The following is a 23235-nucleotide window of genomic DNA, read 5'->3' as shown; positions in this document are numbered from 1 at the left end:
TTGCAGTTGGAGGATGCTTGCAGGTCGGAAAAAACCCTCAACTAGTTTTGTGGTTTAGGTTTACGAATTTGAAAATATTAATGTCAAATAAATAATAGTAATTTGAATAGTTTGGTAGCACTAACCAGCGTTCCCGCCAGAAAAAACGGTGCTTGTCAAAGCGACCTTCATAGGTTCAGTTTTCGGTCAAATATCCTATTATCGCTTCTTATTAGGCTATGTACCTTAAATAATGACATAATCAGGCTGTATAGAATGAACATGTTTAAAAGCCTAACTTTCAAATAGATAGTTAGGCTTTTAAACAATAGGAAAAAACAAACGTCTGATTCGCAATAACGAGGCATAGTGTTACGAGTAGCGTATGTGTGTGCGGGAGAATGGCAGCGTGTGTGTGCGACGTCAGCGTGTGAGTGGACGAGCAAGGAGAGCGAGCGGTAGCGTGTGTGTCAGTCTACTGAAGAAAAAACGAGTCCGGTTGTGTATAAGAATAAAGTACCCAGTCTGTCAATAATCGGTGGCAGCTTCATTCCGACCTATAAGCAGACCCACTGCCGGTCAAACACACAAAACACTAGAGACAGGGATCACACAGGCTATTATGGCGCGCTTGGACCACTCTGGATTAATGTCGTTCACATCGCGTATGAGGATTGCAGGCTGTGGAGGAATGCAATCCTCCGTAGCCACGGAGCGCTGTCATCACGGCGAGGGCATCTCGTCGCAGACTATTATTTAGACCGATTGTTGTGCTAATTTCAATCTGAAATTTTGACCGGAGAGATGCAATTTTGTCTGACATTTAATTTTTCTATAACCGGACAACGGAAGCCCTGACACTAACAGCTAATATCACGTGGCTGGATCTTGACTCGAAGGATAATGGGAGTTAGAAAGGGCGTGTCGCGCTTCTGCCTTCTCACACCGCAAGACAGGTTTGTGGCTTTGAGTGTTGCGATTTCGGTTTCGATACGCATTGCTTATATAGTGTGTGTGTGTGTGTGTGTGTGTGTGTGTGTGTGTGTGTGTGTGTGTGTGTGTGTGTGTGTGTGTGTGTGTGTGTGTGCGTGTGCGCATGTCTGTGTGCCACCTTGCCTTGGCTCCTTTCTGAATAGCTGCCTAAAGGGTTGACAAGAAGGAAGAAACACGAGAAGAATGCAAGTCAACGAGCCAACACAATATGCTGTTGTGTATAAAACTCAATTACAACAAGTAAGAATTCAGTTTACCTAATTCACTATTTAAATGATGATATTTCTACTGTAATGTATCATTGCAACAGTCTTTATATTTACTGTTAAATTGCATACTTTTGTGGGACTACTGCGTGTCTCTAAAAACCCCCCTTATAATCGTTTTATCGTAAAGGGTGTGACAAATAAGAAGGAAGAAACACAATAAGTATCCAACCCAAGAAGATGACTCATTGACGAGATATGAAGGAAGAAAATAACCCTGTATCATAAAGAATCACGTGACAGTACAAACATGCTTACCCTTACTCTGAGTATTCTGAGGACACTGTATACAGTAGATTAGCTTTACCTGCCTAGCCACAATTCAGTCTGTACATTTTTTTTCTCCGTACTCTTCAGATGAAGTGGGCCCCATACATATCTCCGCCTTGGGCCCGCAATTTGCTAAATCCGCCACTGAGCATTATCAGATAAATCCTACAATTTGATAGACAACCTCTAAACAATTTGATAGACAGCCTCTTCTGTTCTCCCTCTATACCAGATCTCTGGGCTCTGTTATTACATCCCACGGCTTTTCCTATCACTGCTATGCTGACGACACTCAGCTATTTCTCTCTTTTCCCTCATCTGACAAAGCCCTGATTGCAACACGCATATCTGAATGTCTGGCAGAAGTCAGCACCTGGACAACTGCCCATCACCTGAGGCTTAACCTCAACAAGACTGAGCTCCTCCTAATACCATGGAAAGATTGCCCACACATGGACTTACTCGTTAATGTTGAGAACATCACTGTATCTCCTTCTCCAACTGCCAAAAACCTTGGTGTAGTGTTGGACAATCAGTTATGCTGCACCGCAAACATCACTGCGGTGGCCCGATCCTGCAGATTTGCACTTTACAACATCCGCAGGATCCGGCCCTTCCTCACAAGGGAAGCAGCTCAGCTTCTAGTCCAATCACTGGTCATCTCCCGCCTCGACTACTGCAACTCGCTCCTGGCTGGACTCCCTGCCTCTGCGATTAAACCCTTGCAGCGCATCCAGAATGCGGCAGCGCGCCTCGTGTTCAACCTACCAAAGTTCTCACATGTAACCCCCCTCTTCCGAGACCTCCACTGGCTCCCTGTAATAGCTTGCATCAGATTCAAGATGATGGTACTGGCATACAAGGCAGTCGATGGAACTGCCCCTGCCTACCTCCAAGCATTAGTAAAGCCACACACCCCAGCTCGATCCCTCCGCTCAACTACCTCAGCTGGACGTCTGGTACCGCCATCGCTAAGAGCAAGCAAAGGTCGATCAGCGAAGTCACAACTTTTCTCTGTTTTGGGACCTCAGTGGTGGAACGAGCTCCCTACCGATGTCAGGACCGCAGAGTCGCTCACCAGCTTCCGCAAAAGACTCAAAACTCACCTGTTCAGAGTTCACCTCGACTCTGCATAGAAACCAATGCACAGCCACCATTTAATGTTGTACGTCCTGGCACTTGTACATTGTACTTATTCAAGGTACTTAATTGTGTAGCATCTACAGTAGCTGCTATCATTGCTTTACACGGGGAATGGGTTAGCCTAGCGATTGTAATACTTGCACTTGGTTCTATGAACATCTTTACTGTACCGACAGCGATATATTGTTTCACTTCTTATGACAAATGTACTTATTGTAACAAATGCACTTATTGTAAGTCGCTTTGGATAAAAGCGTCTGCTAAATGCCCTAAATGTAAATGTAAACAACCAGGCATGACGTCAATGCATTCCCCCTGCACAGGTGAGGTAGGACCGGCAACGCAACATATTTCTCTCTCCTTGCCTCCTCCTCCTCCTCCCCCCCAATAAAAGGAATGCAGTTTGAGTCATATGTTCATTCCACTCTCCGGTTGAGGTGCTCTGCAGCCGACTGAGAGGCTCAAGAGTCAGAAAGGATCAACAAGATGAGAGAACTCAACAGAGTCCTGGTCCACACGGCCGTGTTTCTTATGGTGGAGGTCCTCGTTCAGGGAGGTAAGCTTGACTAAATGTACAAACTAATATGGAGAACGTTTAATTTCTTCTGATAATTTTAAAATCTAGGGGTAGAACCTAAACCCTTTCATCTTTTCCTAAAATCAATCCTGTGTTTTTGCCGGTCTCTGCCAACCACTTAGTGCGCGTTCCACTCTGCTCCCAACGCAGGTAGAGATATTTTTGTGACGTCAAAGTGTCTTTAGTATACTCTTCAACGTCCCGACAAAGGGACACTGGTGGCGAGGTGTGTGGGCGTGTGGAGCTCTGTCCGAGCCGCCGTTGATGACCGCGACCGAGAGAGGGTTAAACTCCTCAGACTCTTAGCAGGCTATAACACCGCGTTGTGTGCTGCGTTTCATGACCAACATCGCTCATTATAACGCTCATACACAATGAGGGTAGACTATAAATTCTTACAAAGTTCCTTGGGTCGTAACCATGGGGATGACACGCCCCTCCTTTGGTTGGCCTAATTGGTTGGCAGAGGCTTACAAAACAGAGCATTTCCTCTAATAGTGATCAAATGGAATAGATAACTGTGTGGAAGATCATATACGACATATTGCAGCTTTGGAACAACAAAAATAATTGATGACGATTTTGGGTTCACTACCTCTTTTAGCAACAACAGATCACGGAAACATAGGGTACAATATAATAGTTTTGCAGTACATTATATGATATTACTACTGCAGTTCATATTTTTGAGCTGTAGTCATACAGAAACCATTTGAAAATTCCAGCAAAAGATGAACCTGCCTGATTACATTCAATGGCAGTCAAGCATTGTTTGCAAGTCAAGCAAGTAAGTCATTTGTTAATTAGGTGTACAGTTCTGAGATAGAAGTGAAAGTGGTTTGGTGCAAGCGGAAGTTTGGTATATACTGTTCATAACATTGTTCACATGCAGTGCCTTATGCAGTGCTATCACTATGACAATATGCTAAGGCAGTGGCTCTGCTGGGACACGCCCGATCCTGTATTTCACGCATGTGGGTATCTTTCCAACATTTTACACAATCACCAGAAATGCTTAGCTCTATTACTTGAAACTTTGAGGTTACACCTTTCCCTCACAGTTACAAATGCCTTTTCCAAAGAGTGAATAAGAACTGTGTGCTGTTCTAACATCCAACCACGGTTGTATCCTCTGATCTCCAGACACCCAGGTGGGCTGTGTGTTTGGGGGGAGCTGTGTGCTGCCTTGCCGCTTCCAGCCAAACAGTATTGAGACCCTCCACTGGGTCAAGAAGAATGGGAATAATGTTCAGGTTCACTCCTACTACGATGACCAGGACCAACTGGAACACCAGAACCTTCTCTACAAGGGAAGGACCACCCTGTTCCATGACCAGATCTCAGGGGGCAACGCATCCCTTCGTCTTGCCAGGGTGAACCTCCAGGACCAGGGCAGGTACCAGTGTTACGCCAGCACTTCACAGAACAGCCAGGAGACCTTCATCATCCTGACGGCAAGAGGTGAGCTCAAGTCCTGATGTCATATCCTATTTTAAACAATTATTTTTATAATGCAACCCACTGACGGGTAGTTTGAGCCAAATTATGTTCAGGTTTTCGCAAAAATGAATGTGACCATTGCATAGGATTTAACCAATGTCAAAACAAGTCAATGCAGAAAGTTGTGTTGTTGCGCAGTTATGTAATTTTTCTATGCATCTAAAGCAAATGTGTAGTTGGCTATATATTTTCATAAAGTACAGTTACAAAGATAAATAACTCAGTTAAGGGTCCACTTACACCTCACAAGCTTTACTTTTCAAATATTCCCTTACAATCTGAGACCTGTGTTTTCTTCAACCACAAAATAAAATTGCAACGTTCCCATGTCAGTTGTGTGTGTATTTAGGTATATTTTCTGATGTAACGTTCCTGGTTTGGTTAGCAATAATACCTAACTACGCCATTGATATCAGTAGCAATGCAACTGTAGGAAACCAAATGAGGCATGGTTACTATTAGTTTCTAGTTTTAATTTGGTGCCATGTCGTTGCAGCTCCTGATCCAGCAGCTGTTGCTAGCGTGGACATTGTGCTAGTGAACAACACTGTTACCTGTAAGTCTGGAGGAATCTACCCAAGACCACAGCTCCCCTGGTCCGTCAGTCCTCGCCCGGCTACCATCCTAAAGAACACAACTGAGGTCCATATCGATGACAAGGGACTCTATGACATCAGCGGCTCCTTAAGGACTGTTAACAATGACACAGAGTAGACCTACAGCTGCTCAGTCCAAAATGAACACAGTGCAAGGAAAGCCACGATCAGGTTACACCGTAAGTCTTTGAATATCAGAAGGGCAACGGTCAGTAATAAAGTGTTGACTTTCGATGGCGGCAACCTGAAGGTGCCTTTCATGTCAGTGGCTGACATAAGAGAGTACTGCTTCAGATGTGTGTTGTGAAAATATTGCGGTCTGCAACATCTACTCCATGGCAGAATAGTCAGACCATTGACATTATTGGTCAGAGATTTGCATTCTCCATTGGTGAAATTAGGGAAAATTGTGTCATGGTCCAATTTCTCTGCAGATTTCATAACAATATCATATGTCTGTCTGTCTGTCCACTCGTGTGTCTGTCTTCGTCAGCTCCAATGCAAAGTGCTCCGGGGATTGAGGTGTTACTCCCTTGTGACGCCTCGGGGCTCGATGACATCACCTGGACCTTCAACCACAACCAGACCATCCTCAGAAGACAGGCAGGACAAGAGAAGGTGGTGGAACCAGAGTGGCAGTAGCGTGTAAGAGACCTGTCTGAATCAGGCAGCCTCCTGCTGTATGTGACCTCATCAGCCCAGAGTGAAGGGACGTACAGGTGTACTCTCAGGAACGCAGACGAAGAAGACATAACCCACATTGAACTGAAGATACTGGAGGACCCTGTTGAAGGTAGGCTCTTGGTGAAAATAGAAAATCAATCTGTGTCATGCTAAACCATCCGTGGTGTGAAAGCGTTATTGGGCTTACAATATTTTGATGATGTCAATCATCAAATGTAAAAGAAAAAATGTTTTTTACACTTTTTATTGGGCCGATAAATAATAAGTCACTTTAGACATTGTGTTGACAACATTATTGACTAGGTAATGAGCTACTTGAATGTATATTGCACCTCCTGTTAATATTTGTAATTATTATACTACTATTAAAAATGAAAATAATAATTTTAAATCGTATTATTATTATTACTATTGTGAAAGTAAATATTATTAAAATAATCAACTTTTCTTTCTCTGTTTCAGAGGGATCCAATAGAACACTATGGATCATAATTGGAGTCTTCCTTACAGTTATCCTTATAGCTATCATCGTCTTCATCATATGGTAAATATTAATGTGCACATTTTATTAGCTGTGCTTTTTTTTTCAAGAAAGTTGCTGAGGTTATTTCTTGGTCATTTATTCGTGATGGGGGACTGTGTGGTTTTACAAATATGATTGAGATGAACCCATTACTAATATAACTCTTTTTACTCTTAGGAGAATAACATGCAAACGAAAGAAAAAAAAAAGCAACGAAAGCCATCAATCCGGTACTTCGACAATCATATAACACCCGTCTGCATCTCCTGAAGTGTGCAATGCTTCCCCAGAGACCATCTGGTCAGATTAATCCCAGGTCCTTCTTGTGAGGGAGCACGGCTGGACAAGGCTGAGGAAGTTGTCTGTGTTAAGGGTTAAACCTCCTGACTTTATCACCGTACCCTAAGACATAGCAGGGTTTGACTCGTCACATGTTTATCTATTTAGTCATTAAGAAGAGTTAAAGTAGGGCAGGCCTATTGAACTGCTGGCCCAAATTATTAGCAGAACGTAAACAATCAAAATATATTTTTCCCCGAAAAAGCTTTTTCTTAGCAAGGATGAGAGCTGCTTCGATTTAGTCCAAAAGGAAACCGTTATATCGACCAAGCAGCTACATGTTTTTGCTTGTAATAGTTTAACTGTATCTTCTCTATAACTTTCTTGGATCATCTGCCTATGTCCCCAGCTGATGAAGAAGGGACATCTGCTCTCCCATCTTCACCTCTCCTCCTCACTCCAGAGCTTGTACGTTCATCCAATTATTGGTGGCCTCTTTGTATTTGTTAATACACTGCTATGTCGTCATTGTGTATATATTATCTTACATATATATCATATATATTGTTGAATGTTAGTTACATCTTGTATTAAATGAATGTATTAGGCAAATTATATAAAGTGTATTTGTACAGTGCTACTTTATATGCCGAAGGACTAAATGCAGATGTTTAACAATATTGTTGACCTGTATGTTTGTATACAGCCTGCAGATCAAGCAACATCCAACACCACATCTAGGCCTCCAGATCCCTCTAGGGAAAAACAACCTGTAGGTCTAGCAACATTCAGCAGTACAGCACCCTCTAGTGAAAAACAGCCTGCAGCAGGTGAGTGGTGTTCATTGTATGTTACAGCTGCAGTCAGGTAATAAATACTAATATATCCCAATGTTTCTAATCCCAATGGAATGGGTCAGGGTTTTGCATTTTCCATTGGTCAATTTAGAAATAATTGTGTCATGGTCCAGTCTCTCTACAGACTTCATAACAATATCTTGTCTGTGGTATGTCGCTGGTAGGGGCTGATTCTGACCTCTGAGTCCTCTGCTGGGATTAGAGTCTGCTGCTATGTTGCCCGGTGTCTTCATCTGAGATGGACTGGGAGGATATATTTATTCTGCAACAGAGAAAAACTTTGAAAAGGTCGGACGACAATGTCAGACAATGTCAACGGTACAACCGAGGCAACTTCAGCACCACAACAACAAAATGGACGTCCTTGGTGTTGCACCACAGTACACACAACCAAGAGCGCAGACACATGAATCTGGATTAATGGGAATGAAATGTTTTCTGACTAAATACACGACAACGATTTATAGTTTGGTCACTTGAAAAGCGGTGAGATTTTGTCATCCTTATGATCCCACTATTTTCTTTTACATTGAGATTTGTAACAAGTCGTGAAACTTAAATTCATCCCGCAGTTTTAGTTACACCACCCCTTCCCCCCAACATGCTGGGTCAATTTTCGGCATCATATGGTTGGGTGATATAGTCATGTCATACACCGTTTGAAAGCTTAGAATCTCACGAATTTCATCCAATGTCAACCATTCGGCGGAATAAATATGTTTAGCGAATATAGACCAAATATATCCTGGTGTCTTAGGTCAAAATATCCCCCCTCACCATCTCCCTCCCTCGATGCATCCTTACTTTGTCGTCGTTGTGGATATCCTAATGAGTCGGTACTTCAGTTGATACTTGAACTCGAATATCAATATTATTTTAGTCTAATTACATTGTGTATATGCGCAAGCCATCTTATACAAAGCAGCCGAAAAACAGAACCGAAACGCTGCAATGTTTTTTTTTGTAGAAAACTGCGATTTAGGCTGTGAATTCCAGCCAATGTGGCGATCACTATCAATACGGGGCACGTACACTTTGATTGACAGCTACACCAGCAGACAGCAAGGGTCGGGGACGGGCCTTAAATATCCTAATAGCCAATGAAAAGACCTTTCTGACGATATCCAGCATGTCGAACACCGCCTCACGTGTGGGTGAGAAAACAATTGCGCAAGGGGTGTGCGTAAAGTATGAATTAATAAATAACCAAAGATTGCAGTTGGAGGATGCTTGCAGGTAGGCAAAAACCCTCAACTAGTTTTGTGGTTTAGGTTTACGAATTTGAAAATGTTAATGTCAAATAAATAATAGTAATTTGAATAGTTTGGTAGCACTAACCAGCGTTCCCGCCAGAAAAAACGGTGCTTGTCAAAGCGACCTTCAGTTTTCGGTCAAATATCCTATTATCGCTTCTTATTAGGTTATGTAGCTTAAATAATGACATAATCAGGCTATATAGAATGAACATGTTTAATAGCCTAACTTTCAAATAGATGGGAAAAAACATAAACGTCTGATTCGTAATAACGAGGCATAGTGTTACGAGTAGCGTATGTGTGTGCGGGAGAATGGCAGCGTGTGTGTGCGACGTCAGCGAGTGAGTGGACGAGCGAGGAGAGCGAGCGGTAGCGTGTGTGTCAGTCTACTGAAGAAACAAACGAGTCCGGTTGTGTATAAGAATAAAGTACCCAGCCTGTCAATAATCGGTGGCAGCTTCATTCCGACCTATATGCAGACCCATTGCCGGTCAAACACACAAAACACTAGAGACAGGGATCACACAGGCTATTATGGCGCGCTTGGCCCACTCTGGAAAAATGTCGTTCACATCGCGTATGAGGATTGCAGGCTGTGGAGGAATGCAATCCTCCGTAGCCACGGAGCGCTGTCATCACGGCGAGGGCATCTCGTCGCAGACTATTATTTAGACCGATTGTTGTGCTAATTTCAATCTGAAATTTTGACCGGAGAGATGCAATTTTGTCTGATATTTAATTTTTCTATAACCGGACAACGGAAGCCCTGACACTAACAGCTAATATCACGTGGCTGGATCTTGACTCGAAGGATAATGGGAGTTAGAAAGGGCGTGTCGCGCTTCTGCCTTCTCACACCGCGAGACAGGTTTGTGGCTTTGAGTGTCGCGATTTCGGTTTCGATACGCATATCGTTACAGCCCTAGTCGTATGTTTGTAGGCTCTAAAATTAAAAACTGTCTCTGACATTGCTTATATAGTGTGTGTGTGTGTGTGTGTGTGTGTGTGTGTGTGTGTGTGTGTGTGTGCGTGTGCGTGTGCGTGTGCGCATGTCTGTGTGCCACCTTGCCTTGGCTCCTTTCTGAATAGCTGCCTAAAGGGTTGACAAGAAGGAAGAAACACGAGAAGAATGCAAGTCAACGAGCCAACACAATATGCTGTTGTGTATAAAACTCAATTACAACAAGTAAGAATTCAGTTTACCTAATTCACTATTTAAATGATATTTCTACTGTAATGTATCATTGCAACAGTCTTTATATTTACTGTTAAATTGCATACTTTTGTGGGACTACTGCGTGTCTCTAAAAAACCCCTTATAATCGTTTTATCGTAAAGGGTGTGACAAATAAGAAGGAAGAAACACAATAAGTATCCAACCCAAGAAGATGACTCATTGACGAGATATGAAGGAAGAAAATAACCCTGTATCATAAAGAATCACGTGACAGTACAAACATGCTTACCCTTACTCTGAGTATTCTGAGGACACTGTATACAGTAGATTAGCTTTACCTGCCTAGCCACAATTCAGTCTGTACATTTTTTTTCTCCGTACTCTTCGGATGAGGTGGGCCCCATACATATCTCCGCCTTGGGCCCGCAATTTGCTAAATCCGCCACTGAGCATTATCAGATAAATCCTACAATTTGATAGACAACCTCTAAACAATTTGATAGACAGCCTCTTCTGTTCTCCCTCTATACCAGATCTCTGGGCTCTGTTATTACATCCCACGGCTTTTCCTATCACTGCTATGCTGGCGACACTCAGCTATTTCTCTCTTTTCCCTCATCTGACAAAGCCCTGATTGCAACACGCATATCTGAATGTCTGGCAGAAGTCAGCACCTGGACAACTGCCCATCACCTGAGGCTTAACCTCAACAAGACTGAGCTCCTCCTAATACCAGGGAAAGATTGCCCACACATGGACTTACTCGTTAATGTTGAGAACATCACTGTATCTCCTTCTCCAACTGCCAAAAACCTTGGTGTAGTGTTGGACAATCAGTTATGCTGCACCGCAAACATCACTGCGGTGGCCCGATCCTGCAGATTTGCACTTTACAACAGCCGCAGGATCCGGCCCTTCCTCACAAGGGAAGCAGCTCAGCTTCTAGTCCAATCACTGGTCATCTCCCGCCTCGACTACTGCAACTCGCTCCTGGCTGGACTCCCTGCCTCTGCGATTAAACCCTTGCAGCGCATCCAGAATGCGGCAGCGCGCCTCGTGTTCAACCTACCAAAGTTCTCACATGTAACCCCCCTCTTCCGAGACCTCCACTGGCTCCCTGTAATAGCTTGCATCAGATTCAAGATGATGGTACTGGCATACAAGGCAGTCGATGGAACTGCCCCTGCCTACCTCCAAGCATTAGTAAAGCCACACACCCCAGCTCGATCCCTCCGCTCAACTACCTCAGCTGGACGTCTGGTACCGCCATCGCTAAGAGCAAGCAAAGGTCGATCAGCGAAGTCACAACTTTTCTCTGTTTTGGGACCTCAGTGGTGGAACGAGCTCCCTACCGATGTCAGGACCGCAGAGTCGCTCACCAGCTTCCGCAAAAGACTCAAAACTCACCTGTTCAGAGTTCACCTCGACTCTGCATAGAAACCAATACACAGCCACCATTGAATGTTGTACGTCCTGGCACTTGTACATTGTACTTATTCAAGGTACTTAATTGTGTAGCATCTACAGTAGCTGCTATCATTGCTTTACACGGGGAATGGGTTAGCCTAGCGATTGTAATACTTGCACTTGGTTCTATGAACATCTTTACTGTACCGACAGCGATATATTGTTTCACTTCTTATGACAAATGTACTTATTGTAACAAATGCACTTATTGTAAGTCGCTTTGGATAAAAGCGTCTGCTAAATGCCCTAAATGTAAATGTAAATGTAAACAAACAGGCATGACGTCAATGCATTCCCCCTTCACAGGTGAGGTAGGACCGGCAACGCAACATATTTCTCTCTCCTTGCCTCCTCCTCCTCCTCCCCCCCAATAAAAGGAATGCAGTTTGAGTCATATGTTCATTCCACTCTCCGGTTGAGGTGCTCTGCAGCCGACTGAGAGGCTCAAGAGTCAGAAAGGATCAACAAGATGAGAGAACTCAACAGAGTTCTGGTCCACACGGCCGTGTTTCTTATGGTGGAGGTCCTCGTTCAGGGAGGTAAGCTTGACTAAATGTATGAACTAATATGGAGAACGTTTCAATTCTTCTGATAATTTTAAAATCTAGGGGTAGAACCTAAACCCTTTCATCTTTTCCTAAAATCAATCCTGTGTTTATGCCGGTCTCTGCCAACCACTTAGTGCGCGTTCCACTCTGCTCCCAACTCAGGTAGAGATATTTTTGTGACGTCAAAGTGTCTTTAGTATACTCTTCAACGTCCCGACTAAGGGACACTGGTGGCGAGGTGTGTGGGCGTGTGGAGCTCTGTCCGAGCAGCGGTTGATATCCGCGACCGAGAGAGGGTTAAACTCCTCAGACTCTTAGCAGGCTATAACACCGTGTTGTGTGCCACGTTTCATGACCAACATCGCTCATTATAACGCTCATACACAATGACAGGCAAATTGGTTGGCAGAGGCTTACAAAACAGAGCATTTTCTCTAATAGTGATCAAATGGAATAGATAACTGTGTGGAAGATCATATACGACATATTGCAGCTTTGGAACAACAAAAATAATTGACGATTTTGGGTTCACTACCTCTTTTAGCAACAACAGATCACGGAAACATAGGGTACAATATAATAGTTTTGCAGTACATTATATGATATTACTACTGCAGTTCATATTTTTGAACTCTAGTCATACAGAAACCATTTGAAAATTCCACCAGAGGATAAACCTGCCTGATTACATTCACTAGCAGTCAACCATTGTATGTGAGTCAAGCAAGTCTTTGTTTAGTGAGGTGTACTGTTCTGAGATAGAAGTGAAAGTGGTTTGGTGCAAGTGGAAGTTTGGTATATACTGTTTATCACATTGTTTACATGTAATGACTTATGCAGAGCTATCACTATGACAATATGCTAAGGCAGTGGCTCTGCTGGGACACGCCCGATCCTGTATTTCACGCCCGTGGGTATCTTTCCAACATTTTACACAATCACCAGAAATGCTTATGTAACCAGCCTTAGCTCTAATTGTTGATTTTTAAAACTAAGAGATACAGATATTTTATCAGTGCATTAATTACCTCGTGGACTAGTAAAACAGAAGTATAGATCGCTCTAGGAGAAAGGGGTACTGGCAAATGCATTGAGTGACAGAGTAAGGAATTGACACGACAAACAGGTAAGTTTTAAGTGTGTTATATTGTTTTGAATAAAGAAATAAAATAAAAATAAAATGTTTACAGTGTCAACACACACATGAGATATCGACCACAGTTTTCAATAAATTCAGTCTCTGAATTGATCACAGTCTCTGTTTTGGGTAGCTCGCCACGACCACTGAGGTCCCTTCTACCTTACAGAACAGGAGGAAATCCTCAGCAGAAGAAGTAGTCTTTGTGTAGATCTCAAACCCAGGAATCCATACCAAAGAAAAAAAAACCAGGCCTATAAAGGCCAAAAGAAGGGGTTACTATATCATTAATGTAAATAAAATATACTTCTAAATGTAAATAAACACATATTTATACATGTATATTATAACATTGTTTCTTAATAATTGTTTTAACCACTTTTTACTGTGCTTTTTAAATGAACTGAACACAATATAAACATCAACATGAGCCAAAATGGCGGAATATTTCTTTACATTCATCCCCTCTCTTTTCCTCTTTTTTTCTCTACCACCGCTCACTCTCAGAGAAAATACAGAGCGGGGAATAATGTACATAAACACCGTAATATAAAAAATTTTAAACACTATACACATGAATTTAATGCCTCACTAATCCATATTAACATTAGCAGATGCACATTTCAGCTCCGTTCATCGGACTTTTATCAATTAAGTTCAGTCTACTCACCAGAGGCTCAACTTCACATACACACACACACTCCGGGTACAAGGAAGAATACACGGCTTGTCTGTCCAGATTCCGCTTTTTTAAGAGACAGGGACATGGGAGTTCAGTAATGTATAACCTCAAAAATATAATTTAGCGAAGTACATGTGGCTAATGGTCGGAGCTAGCGCCGTAGCGGCTAATAAGCACTCACGTTCTCCTCCGTCTCCGTCACAAACACACGGTCCGCTTCCAACCACGGCAAAAGAAAAAGACTTCGCTCTCTGCGCCGACGATATAAAGTTAATTCAGACTTTGGAATATCTGTCTTTCTTTCACAAAAACGGTAATATCTGCAGCCGAAGCTTAGCATGCAGCCACCTCGACGACGGTCCGGCAGAGAGGGAGAAAAAAAAACAACACGCCTGCACGTACACCCTCACGGCGTCTGATTGGTTACTCCGCTTCACATCGCGCGAACTCCTCATGTCACCTGAATCTTTTACACTTCCAGAAAGGCACATTCGCCACACTTGAAATAAACAAAACATTCTTTTTAAAACAGATGTAAATAAACTTGCGTATATTAATCTTTTAAATCTATTTATTGACATATTTATGATTTTATCATAAATCCTATTTATTCATTTTATGTAAGATTATTTTAAATCAAACTATTTATTTCTGTCACATTTATTTATTTATCATTTATTAATTTATTGATCTAATCAATTAACTGATAGCTGGACTAGGATACGGGCCTAGTAACCTGGGTTACACTTAGCTCTATTACTTGAAACTTTGAGGTTACACCTTTCCCTCACAGTTACATATGCCTTTTCCAAAAAGTGAATAAGAACTGTGTGCTGTTCTAACATCCAACCACGGTTGTATCCTCTAATCTCCAGACAACCAGGTGGGCTGTGTGTTTGGGGGGAGCTGTGTGCTGCCTTGCCGCTTCCCGCCTAACAGGGATACGGTCCTCCACTGGGTCAAGGAGAATGGGAAGAACATTCAGGTCCACTCCTACTACGATGACCAGGACCAACTGGGATATCAGGACCCTCTCTGCAAGGGAAGGACCTCCCTGTTCCATGACCAGATCTCAGGGGGCAACGCATCCCTTCGTCTGTCCAGGGTGAACCTCCAGGACCAGGGCAGGTACCTGTGTTACGCCAGCACTTCACAGAACAAGCAGAAGACCTTCGTCATCCTGACAGTGACAGGTGAGCTCAAGTCCTGATGTCATATCCTATTTAAAAAATAATAATATTTATAATGCAACCCACTGAAGGGTAGTTTGAGCTCATAAACGCATTATATTCATGTTTTAGCATAATAAATTGTGACCTCTGCATAGGCTTTGGCCAATACCAGCTGTAAGTTGATGGAGAAAGTTGTGTAGTTACGTTTTGTCATTTTTCTAGGAAAGAAATTGTGTGTTTGGCTTTATAAGTACAGTAACAAAGGTCAAAAACTCAGTCAATGGTCCACTTACAACTCACAAATTTTACTCTTCAGATATAACCCTACAATCTGAGACCTGAGTTTTGGCGTTCCCATGTCAGTTCGGAGTGTATTTTGGTATATTTTCGGATGTGCGTTGCAGTGGTTCAGCCAGAAAGGTTCAAATGGACGAGCACAGAAAAATACGGGTGGGCAAGAGTATTTGATTGAATATAAAATAGGCCAAGATTAGCTGACAAATTACGCAGAAACATTTTAAACTTGCGCAAAACTGCATGGACCAATGCATCGGCTCGTCAAATTGAACACTTCAACACTTTCGGTCACAGCTGACAATACGGGGTTAGGCTTAACATTTTAAACATGCGCAAAACTGCAGAACATAGCTTCGGTATGTCATCAAATCAAATAGAAACAGATTGGCCATATACGACATGCATACTGCAAAGATGAAAACTTAACACAGAGAGAGAGAGAGCGAGAGAGCGAGAGCGAGAGAGAGAGAGAGAGATAATGGATCAGCTCAATTGTATAGTGGAAGGGCTCTCACAGCAAAGTTCAGGAGGGGAGGCGGGGTTGAGCTACCGGCTGGAGGCGATTGACTTCTTGAGCTATCAGCGGAATGCTGACTAGCGCGTCTTCTTTTGATGCCATCTGATTGGAACGGCAGGACTGAAAAGTAGACGGGCCTAGTGACTATGGCTCTGGTGGTTTGGTTAGCAATAATAACGAATTACGCCATTGATATCAATAGCAATGCATATGTCGTAATGAAGTGAAATATGGTAACTATTAGTTTCTTGTTTTAATGTGGTTTCATGTCGTCGCAGCTCCTGTTGCTAGAGTGGACATTCAGTTAGTGAACAACATTGTCACCTGTCAGTCTGGAGGAATCTACCCAAGACCACAGGTCACCTGGTCCGTCAGTCCTCGCCCGGCTACTGTCCTCCAGAACACAACCGAGGTCCATGAAGATGACCAGGGACTCTGTGACATCAGTTGCTCCTTAAGGACTGTTTACGATGACACAGAATCAACCTACAGCTGCTCAGTCCAAAATGAACACAGTGCAAAGAAAGCCACGATGAGGCAACACCGTAAGTCATTGAATATCAGCAGGTTAACAGTCAAAAAGAAAATGTTGACTTTCAATGGTGGCAACTTAAAGGGGCCTGGCACGCTCGCTAGTGGCTGACATTAGAGAGTACTGCTTCAGATGTGTGTTTTGAAAATATTTTGGACTGCAAAATCTACCTCATTGCAGAATAGTCGGACCATTGACATTATTGGTCAGGAATTTGCATTCTCCATTGGTCACTTAGGGAAAATTGTTTCATGGTCCAATTTCTCTGCAGATTTCACAACAATATCATATGTCTGTTTGTTCATTTGTGTGTCTATCTTAATCAGCTCCAATGCAAAGTGCTCCCGGGAGTGAGGTGTTACTCCCTTGTGACGCCTCGGGGCTCGATGACATCACCTGGACCTTCAACCACAACCAGACCATCCTCAGAAGACAAGCAGGACAAGAGAAGGTGGTGGCAATAGAGTGGCAGCAGCGTGTAAGAGACCTGTCTGAATCAGGCAGCCTCCTGCTGTATGTGACCTCATCAGCCCAGAGTGAAGGGACGTACAGGTGTACTCTCAGGTACGCAGACGAAGAAGACGTAAACCACATTGAACTGAAGATACTGGAGGACCCTGTTGAAGGTAGGCTCTTGGTGAAAATACAAAAGCAATCTGTGTGATGCTAAACCATCTGTGATGTGAAAGCGTTATCAGGCTTACAATACTTTAATGATGTCAATCATCAAATGTAAAAGAAAAAAAAATCTTTTACATTTTTCACTAGGCCAAAAGTCAATTTATACATTGTGTTGAAACGTTGTTGACTCGGATATGAGCCTGAATGTGCACCTCCTGTTAATATTTTGAATTATTATAATATAATATAATAATTATAATATAATAATAACTATTAATAATGAAAATAATAAATCATATTATTATTATTATTATTATGGAAGAAATAATCAACTTCTCTTTTTCTGTTTCAGAGAGATCCCATAGAACTCATTGGATCACATTAGGCGTCTTCCTTACACTTATCGTCATCTGCATCATCATCATCTGGTAAATATTAATGTACACAATTTATTCATGGAGATTTTGTCAAGAAAATGGTTTCCATGAGCGTGGTTTCCATGAGGGTGCGACTGAGCCTGAGGGTCCCCAAGCCTAGCCCAAAGATCCACCACGACTGGAAGACCTTTTCGGGAAGCCCCGACCTCCAAGCCAGATACACAGTTGAAGTGAGGAACCGCTTCCAACTGCTGCATACGGAGGAAGGCCCTACCACAGTGTATGAGCGGTTTGTTGCAGCGAACGTGGAAGCAACCAGCGAGTGCGTACCGAAGAAGGAGAGGATCAGAATCTCCCCAAGGTCTAGACATCCAGAGGTCACGCAGGCACGTGCAAAGGTGGAGGAGGTGCGACAAACCTTTGACCGCCAACGGACCACCGAGAGGCGTGGAGTATTGAACGAGGCCAAACAAAGACTCTTCAATACCTACGATAAGATCAAAGGGGAGGAGCTGATGGAGGAGGTACGGAGAGTGGAGGCAGCGCAGGGGGAACGACGGTACGGGGGGTCATGGAGGGTCATAAATGAGATGAGTGGGCGCAGGAGGGGAGGGAGGGACATGGAGCAGGCTGCAGCCCAGAGGACAGAGTGACCACCCGGTTCACCCACTTCCGGGATCTCCTCGGCACCCACCCCGAGAGTGGATGGAGCTGAGGAAGAAATATCGGCAGTCCTAAGAGATCTCAAAATTGACGATGGCCCCTTTACAATTAGCGAGCTTGCAGCAGTAAAATCCATCCTGAAGCAAGGGAAAAGTGCTGGGCCAGACGGCATTCCCCCAGAGGTCCTTAAAAACTGCAACCTCGACGACATCATCCTGGAGATCTGCAGCCTAGCTCTGATGGAAAACATCAAGCCCGATATGTGGTCTCTTTTCAACATCATCCCGGTGTCTAAATCTGGAGATCTCTCAAAGCCTACCGAGGCATCAGTCTGACATGTATCATCGCAAAGATGTACAACTGTATGATACTGAATCGGATACGGGGTGCCATCAACCCTCACCTGAGAGAGAACCAAAATGGCTTTAGAGAGGGGAGAGCCACCATATCCCAGATCCTAGCCTTAAAAAGGATCACCGAAGAGGTAAAAAAGAACAACCTGACAGCGGTCCTGTGTTTTATTGATTTCAAAAAAGCTTTTGACTCAATACACAGAGGAGTGATGATGACCATTCTTAAGGCTTACGGTGTCCCTCCTAACCTACTTCGGGCAATAGGTACCATGTATGAGGGCACAAGAGCAAGGGTGGCAACCCCAGATGGCGACAGTGAGGAGTTTGACATCCTAGCAGGGGTGTTCCTAACAAGGAGACAACCTCGCCCCCTTCCTCTTCATTATAGTGCTTGACTACGCACTCAGGCAAGCCATCAGTGGACGAGAGCTGGAACTCGGCTTCACCATTACACAGAGGAGGTCCTGCCGTAGTCCTAACAGACCTGGGCTATGCAGACGACATCAGCCTGATATCGGACCGTGTAGAGCAGGCACAGGAGCTCTTGACCAGAGTGGAGACGGAATGTGCCAAGGTTGCTCTTAGGCTAAATGCCAAGAAAACCGAGGTAATCAAAACATCCTCCCGGACCATCCACCCCTAATTACAACAGGGGGCATTGCTCTGAAGGTAGTCAATGACTTCAAGTACCTGGGCTCAGGGGTGAACTCATCAGAGCAAGACCTGAAAGTGAGGAAGGCGCTCGCTTGGAGGGCCCTGAATGGCATTGCCTGTGTATGGAAATCCAACCTCCCCAGAAACATCAAGCTCAGCTTCTTTTACGCAACCATGGAGTCTGTTCTACTCTATATGGCTGTGAAACCTGGACCCTGAAGCCCACCCTACAGAAGTCTCTGAATGGGTACACCAGAATGCTTCGCGCAGTACTTAACATCAACCAGAACGTGCATGTTACCAACAAGCGTCAGTATGGTGGGCTACCAGGGCTGAGCGAGAAGGTAGCAGCAAGGAGAATGAGACTGGCCGGTCATTGCCAGAGACACCGCAAGCTTCCAGCAAGCAGGCTGGTGCTATGGGAACCAACACACGGGCATCGATCAAGAGGACGTCCCACATCAACATACGTGGGCATACTTCTGAAAGACGTGGGAGTAGAAAGCACTGGCGAACTAGCCAGATGCATTGAGGATCGAGAGGATTGGAAGCACCGCTGGAGGACTCGTCCGAGGACGACCAAGAGAATGTGACAGTTACACCTTGTTACTAATTAAATAGATTTATTAGGCAAATTATATAAAGTCTATTTGTACAGTGCTACCGTGTATGCAGTAGAATGCCAAAGGACTTAATGCAGTGGTGTAACAATATTGTTGAACTGTATGTTTGAATACAGCCTGCAGGTCAAGCAACATCCAGCACCAGATCCAGCCCTCCAGCTCCCTCCAGTGAAACACAGCCTGCAGGTCTAGCAACATCCAGCCCTCCAGCTCCCACCAGTGAAACACAGCCTGCAGGTCTAGCAACATCCAGCCCTCCAGCTCCCTCCAGTGAACCACAGCCTGCCGGTCTAGCAACATCCATGTAATAAAATTTGCAGATGACACAACAGTGCTCGGCCTCATCACCGGGAATGATGAGACTGCATATAGCAAGAAGTCCAACTGCGGGCAGCATGGTGCAGCAGCAACAACCTGGCCCTCAACACAAAAAAGACCAAGGAAGTAATTCTGGATTTCTGTAAGACCGGACAACTGAACCACTCCCCACTCCTCATTGGGAAGGAGGTGATGGAGAGGGCCTCTACGTTTAAGTTTTTAGGTGTGACTGTGACGAAGGACCTGTCATGGGGAGAAACATCGCCTCTGCCACAGCGAAGGCCCAACAACGCCTCTACTTCCTCAGGAAGCTGAGATGGTCGAGACTCCCTCAGAAACTCCTGGTCAACTTCTACCACTACAGTGGAGAGTGTGCTGACCTGGTTACCGGTGTGGTTTGCCGGCTGCACCAGCGCAGAGAAGGAGGCCATACAGCCGCAGCGAAGATCATTGGGGTCATCCTTCCAGACAACGTAACTATGTACAGCTCCCGCTGCATGCGCCGAGTGAAAATCATCCTCCAGGACCATCGACATCCAGCACACCACCTTTTTCAACCAATGCCCTCTGGGAGAAGATATAGGTCCATCAGGGCCAAAACGAGCAGGCTGGCCAACAGTCTAAACCCCCATGCAGTCAGGCTGCTAAATGGACAGTCTGCCCCCCCACACACACACACACACACACACACACACACACACACACACACACACACACACACACACACACACACACACACACACACACACACACACTCCCCATTGGACCCCCCTCTGTGACATTATTGCCTCCCATACACCTCCATAACTATGGCCTGGACATTGCATTGCTGCAAAACACTCAACAACCCCACCCCCTAGCAGGTGTATTTATCTATTTATTCATTGCACTAAGCACTTGACTGGTTATGGGGAGTCTATGGGGTATTTATGAGATTTATGAGTAGTTATTATGAGTAAAGTACTGGGAGATTAAATTATGTACATGTATAACTTTGTGTAAAAACTGAACTGAACTGATCCAGCACTCCAGGGCCTCGTTTCCCGATAACAATGGATCGTCGCTCGTACGATCATTCTCACGATGGATCTTGCGAACCATCGTGAATTTCTTCGGAGCGTTTCCCGAAACTCCTCTTAACATGAACGCGCATTCGCTGCACTGACGACGTTCGTAGGATTGTACCTGTCCACTGACACGGTACTGAAACGGGCTATGACGCAGGGTGAGACGCAGGAATGTTGCAGGAAAATGGGGTTAAAAAGGGTTAAAATATCTCCCCATCAAGGCCAACAGCAGAGTAGCCTACGAAAAAAATAGACTGCAATAATATGAATGCTAAAGATATTAAAACACAATTGATTAGGCCTAGACCGACATATGCTATATCAGTCCTAATCCTGAACACACTGTGCACATTTTTTCACGGCATTTCCCCCCCTGAAATAATTCCATATTACAAAAATCCAAAATTGCTTGTGTGACAACTTCATTTATCTTAATGTGCTGATTTCTGAAACATACTTTGCGCAGCAAAGAGCCGACTTCATCTGATTCCGCATAGGTTTCATTGGTTAGCTCTCTAGTCTAGAATATTTGTAGACATTAAAAATGCAACGTTCCATTCATTCATTATCATTCAAACGCGGAGGCTAGGCATTGGCACATGGCTATTGCTGACCTGATTAGGAGAGCTTGGTCTAGATCCTGCCCATATTGGGCAGGATGAAGTAGGCTATAGGCAGGGTTCGAGTTATGATTCCATCTCTGTGGGGGTCTCTTAAAATTGTTGACAGGGGGGGGGGGGGAAGACTGTACCGGCCTTGCGCTGAGTTTTTGACGGGGGGGGGGGGAAAAATAGGACGTGAATATGGGCTATTATGACACGGCTCTTCTCAATGCCGTGGAACGCTCCGTTCACTTGCATGGGCCCTTCAAAACAATGCCAGAGTCTTCTAAAAATACGCCTTGTGAAGTTATCTTTTTGTTTGGCAAGTAGCCGCTCATTATCGAAAATAAGCCCCTTCAGGTCAAAGCAAGACACCTCCGTTTCGCGTCGGTGTCCGGTTCGCCCTGCCTGGGCTTATTTTCCCGACAATGACCGGCGTTCTATTATCCCTTACTTAACGTCAATATTACTCTGCATGTGGAAGGGAAAATAGCTTTATTTGTAATTACAATATTATGCTGCTGTATTTTCAGAGACCCCCACAGATATTTGAGTTTGCTGCTTTCATGGGAGCCAGACCTCTCTCTAGGAGCTCAGCTCACTGGCTCCCACCTAACTCGAACAATGGCTATAGGTCTTTTTACACTGCCGAGCCAGTTCGGTCGCAGCTTGGCACGCCCGGCGATTTCACCTTCTTATCTCAAGCTTCCTGTGTAAAACCGAGGGGGTCAAATCCCCCGTTCGTCACAGCGCGGGCTTTCTTGGTTCACTGGGGAAGGCGGGGCTGTGCACGGAGTCTCTGACCTCTTTAGAATAATTTGTATTATTGCATACTCCCGAATGTTTTAATTTTTTTATGAATGAAGACACCCGCATGCAATAATGAGTTCACATCTGAGTGTAGACTACAAACGCGATTAACTTTGGTCAGGGATGTTCGGTACGGTCTAGACAGGGTTCAATAAATAGAGAACTTCATCACAGCCTCACCGAAGCGCCTACAGTGCTTAATGCAAACAATCGCAACAAAAGACACCCGCTAGTCTCAGCATGATGCATGTCTAGTAGCCTTTGTCTTCTGTCATTGATCAATATGAGGACATTTGAACCACGAAGGTTGAATTAAAATCAGAGGGAGACAGCAAGTGCAGCTTGAAAGCGGCCTCCCACACAAGACCAATGGAATCATTTGGTTTTATTATATGCCTTGTGACGTGGCATTTGATCGGTACATTTCGGCTGTGCATGTATTTTTGGAATTTTAAATTGCTGCAATAAATTATGTTGTTGTTGACTTCTAACATGTCTCTATCTTTGCTGTTTAAATCTAACCAGTCCCTCCAGAAAAACGCGATTATGCGATCGCATAATTCAAATGAAATTAATTAAATTGCAGATTTCAGCGCAAAATATGCGGGGCGTGCATGATTTCATAATCCCCGCATTTTCGTTGCAAAAAAGTCACATATATCTTAGCAGAAAGTTGAAAAATGTTGTGTTTACG

The 23235-nt window shown here is 44.1% G+C and overlaps 1 protein-coding gene across 2 annotated transcripts; it reads left to right on the top strand.

Annotated features, from left to right (window-relative positions):
- The first annotated feature begins 1016 nt into the window (after positions 1-1016).
- LOC307088723 (CD276 antigen-like) lies at positions 1017-21848 on the top strand. Of its 2 annotated transcripts, XM_079754695.1 has the most exons (14): positions 1017-1212; positions 2975-3207; positions 4372-4689; positions 5225-5503; positions 5818-6117; positions 6471-6552; positions 6709-6761; positions 7220-7278; positions 7517-12106; positions 14811-15128; positions 16200-16466; positions 16780-17079; positions 17427-17502; positions 19861-21848. In XM_079754695.1, exons 9-14 carry the CDS (start codon positions 12037-12039, stop codon positions 19934-19936), a joined length of 1107 nt encoding a protein of 368 aa, XP_079610821.1. In that variant the 5' UTR covers positions 1017-1212; positions 2975-3207; positions 4372-4689; positions 5225-5503; positions 5818-6117; positions 6471-6552; positions 6709-6761; positions 7220-7278; positions 7517-12036; the 3' UTR covers positions 19937-21848. The 2 variants fall into 2 exon arrangements, 1 of the variants encoding a protein (XP_079610821.1); XR_013812578.1 differs by lacking the exons at positions 16200-16466; positions 16780-17079; positions 17427-17502; positions 19861-21848 and having other exon boundaries at positions 7517-7640; positions 10013-10109; positions 10634-13545; positions 14811-14907.
- The last annotated feature ends 1387 nt before the right edge of the window (positions 21849-23235 follow it).

The sequence above is a fragment of the Pollachius pollachius genome, assembly GCF_949987615.1.
Source record: "Pollachius pollachius genome assembly, chromosome: 17".
NCBI classification, from domain to species: Eukaryota; Metazoa; Chordata; class Actinopteri; order Gadiformes; family Gadidae; genus Pollachius; species Pollachius pollachius.
This window is presented reverse-complemented; position numbering and strand designations above follow the sequence as displayed.

Excerpts from the sequence above, each read along its gene's own strand:
- LOC307088723 (XM_079754695.1), top strand. The coding sequence starts at position 12,037 with ATGAGAGAACTCAACAGAGTTCTGGTCCACACGGCCGTGTTTCTTATG. Across the intron at positions 12,107-14,810 it reads GGAGGTCCTCGTTCAGGGAG|ACAACCAGGTGGGCTGTGTG; the intron begins GTAAGCTTGACT and ends TCTAATCTCCAG. Across the intron at positions 17,080-17,426 it reads ACTGGAGGACCCTGTTGAAG|AGAGATCCCATAGAACTCAT; the intron begins GTAGGCTCTTGG and ends TTTCTGTTTCAG.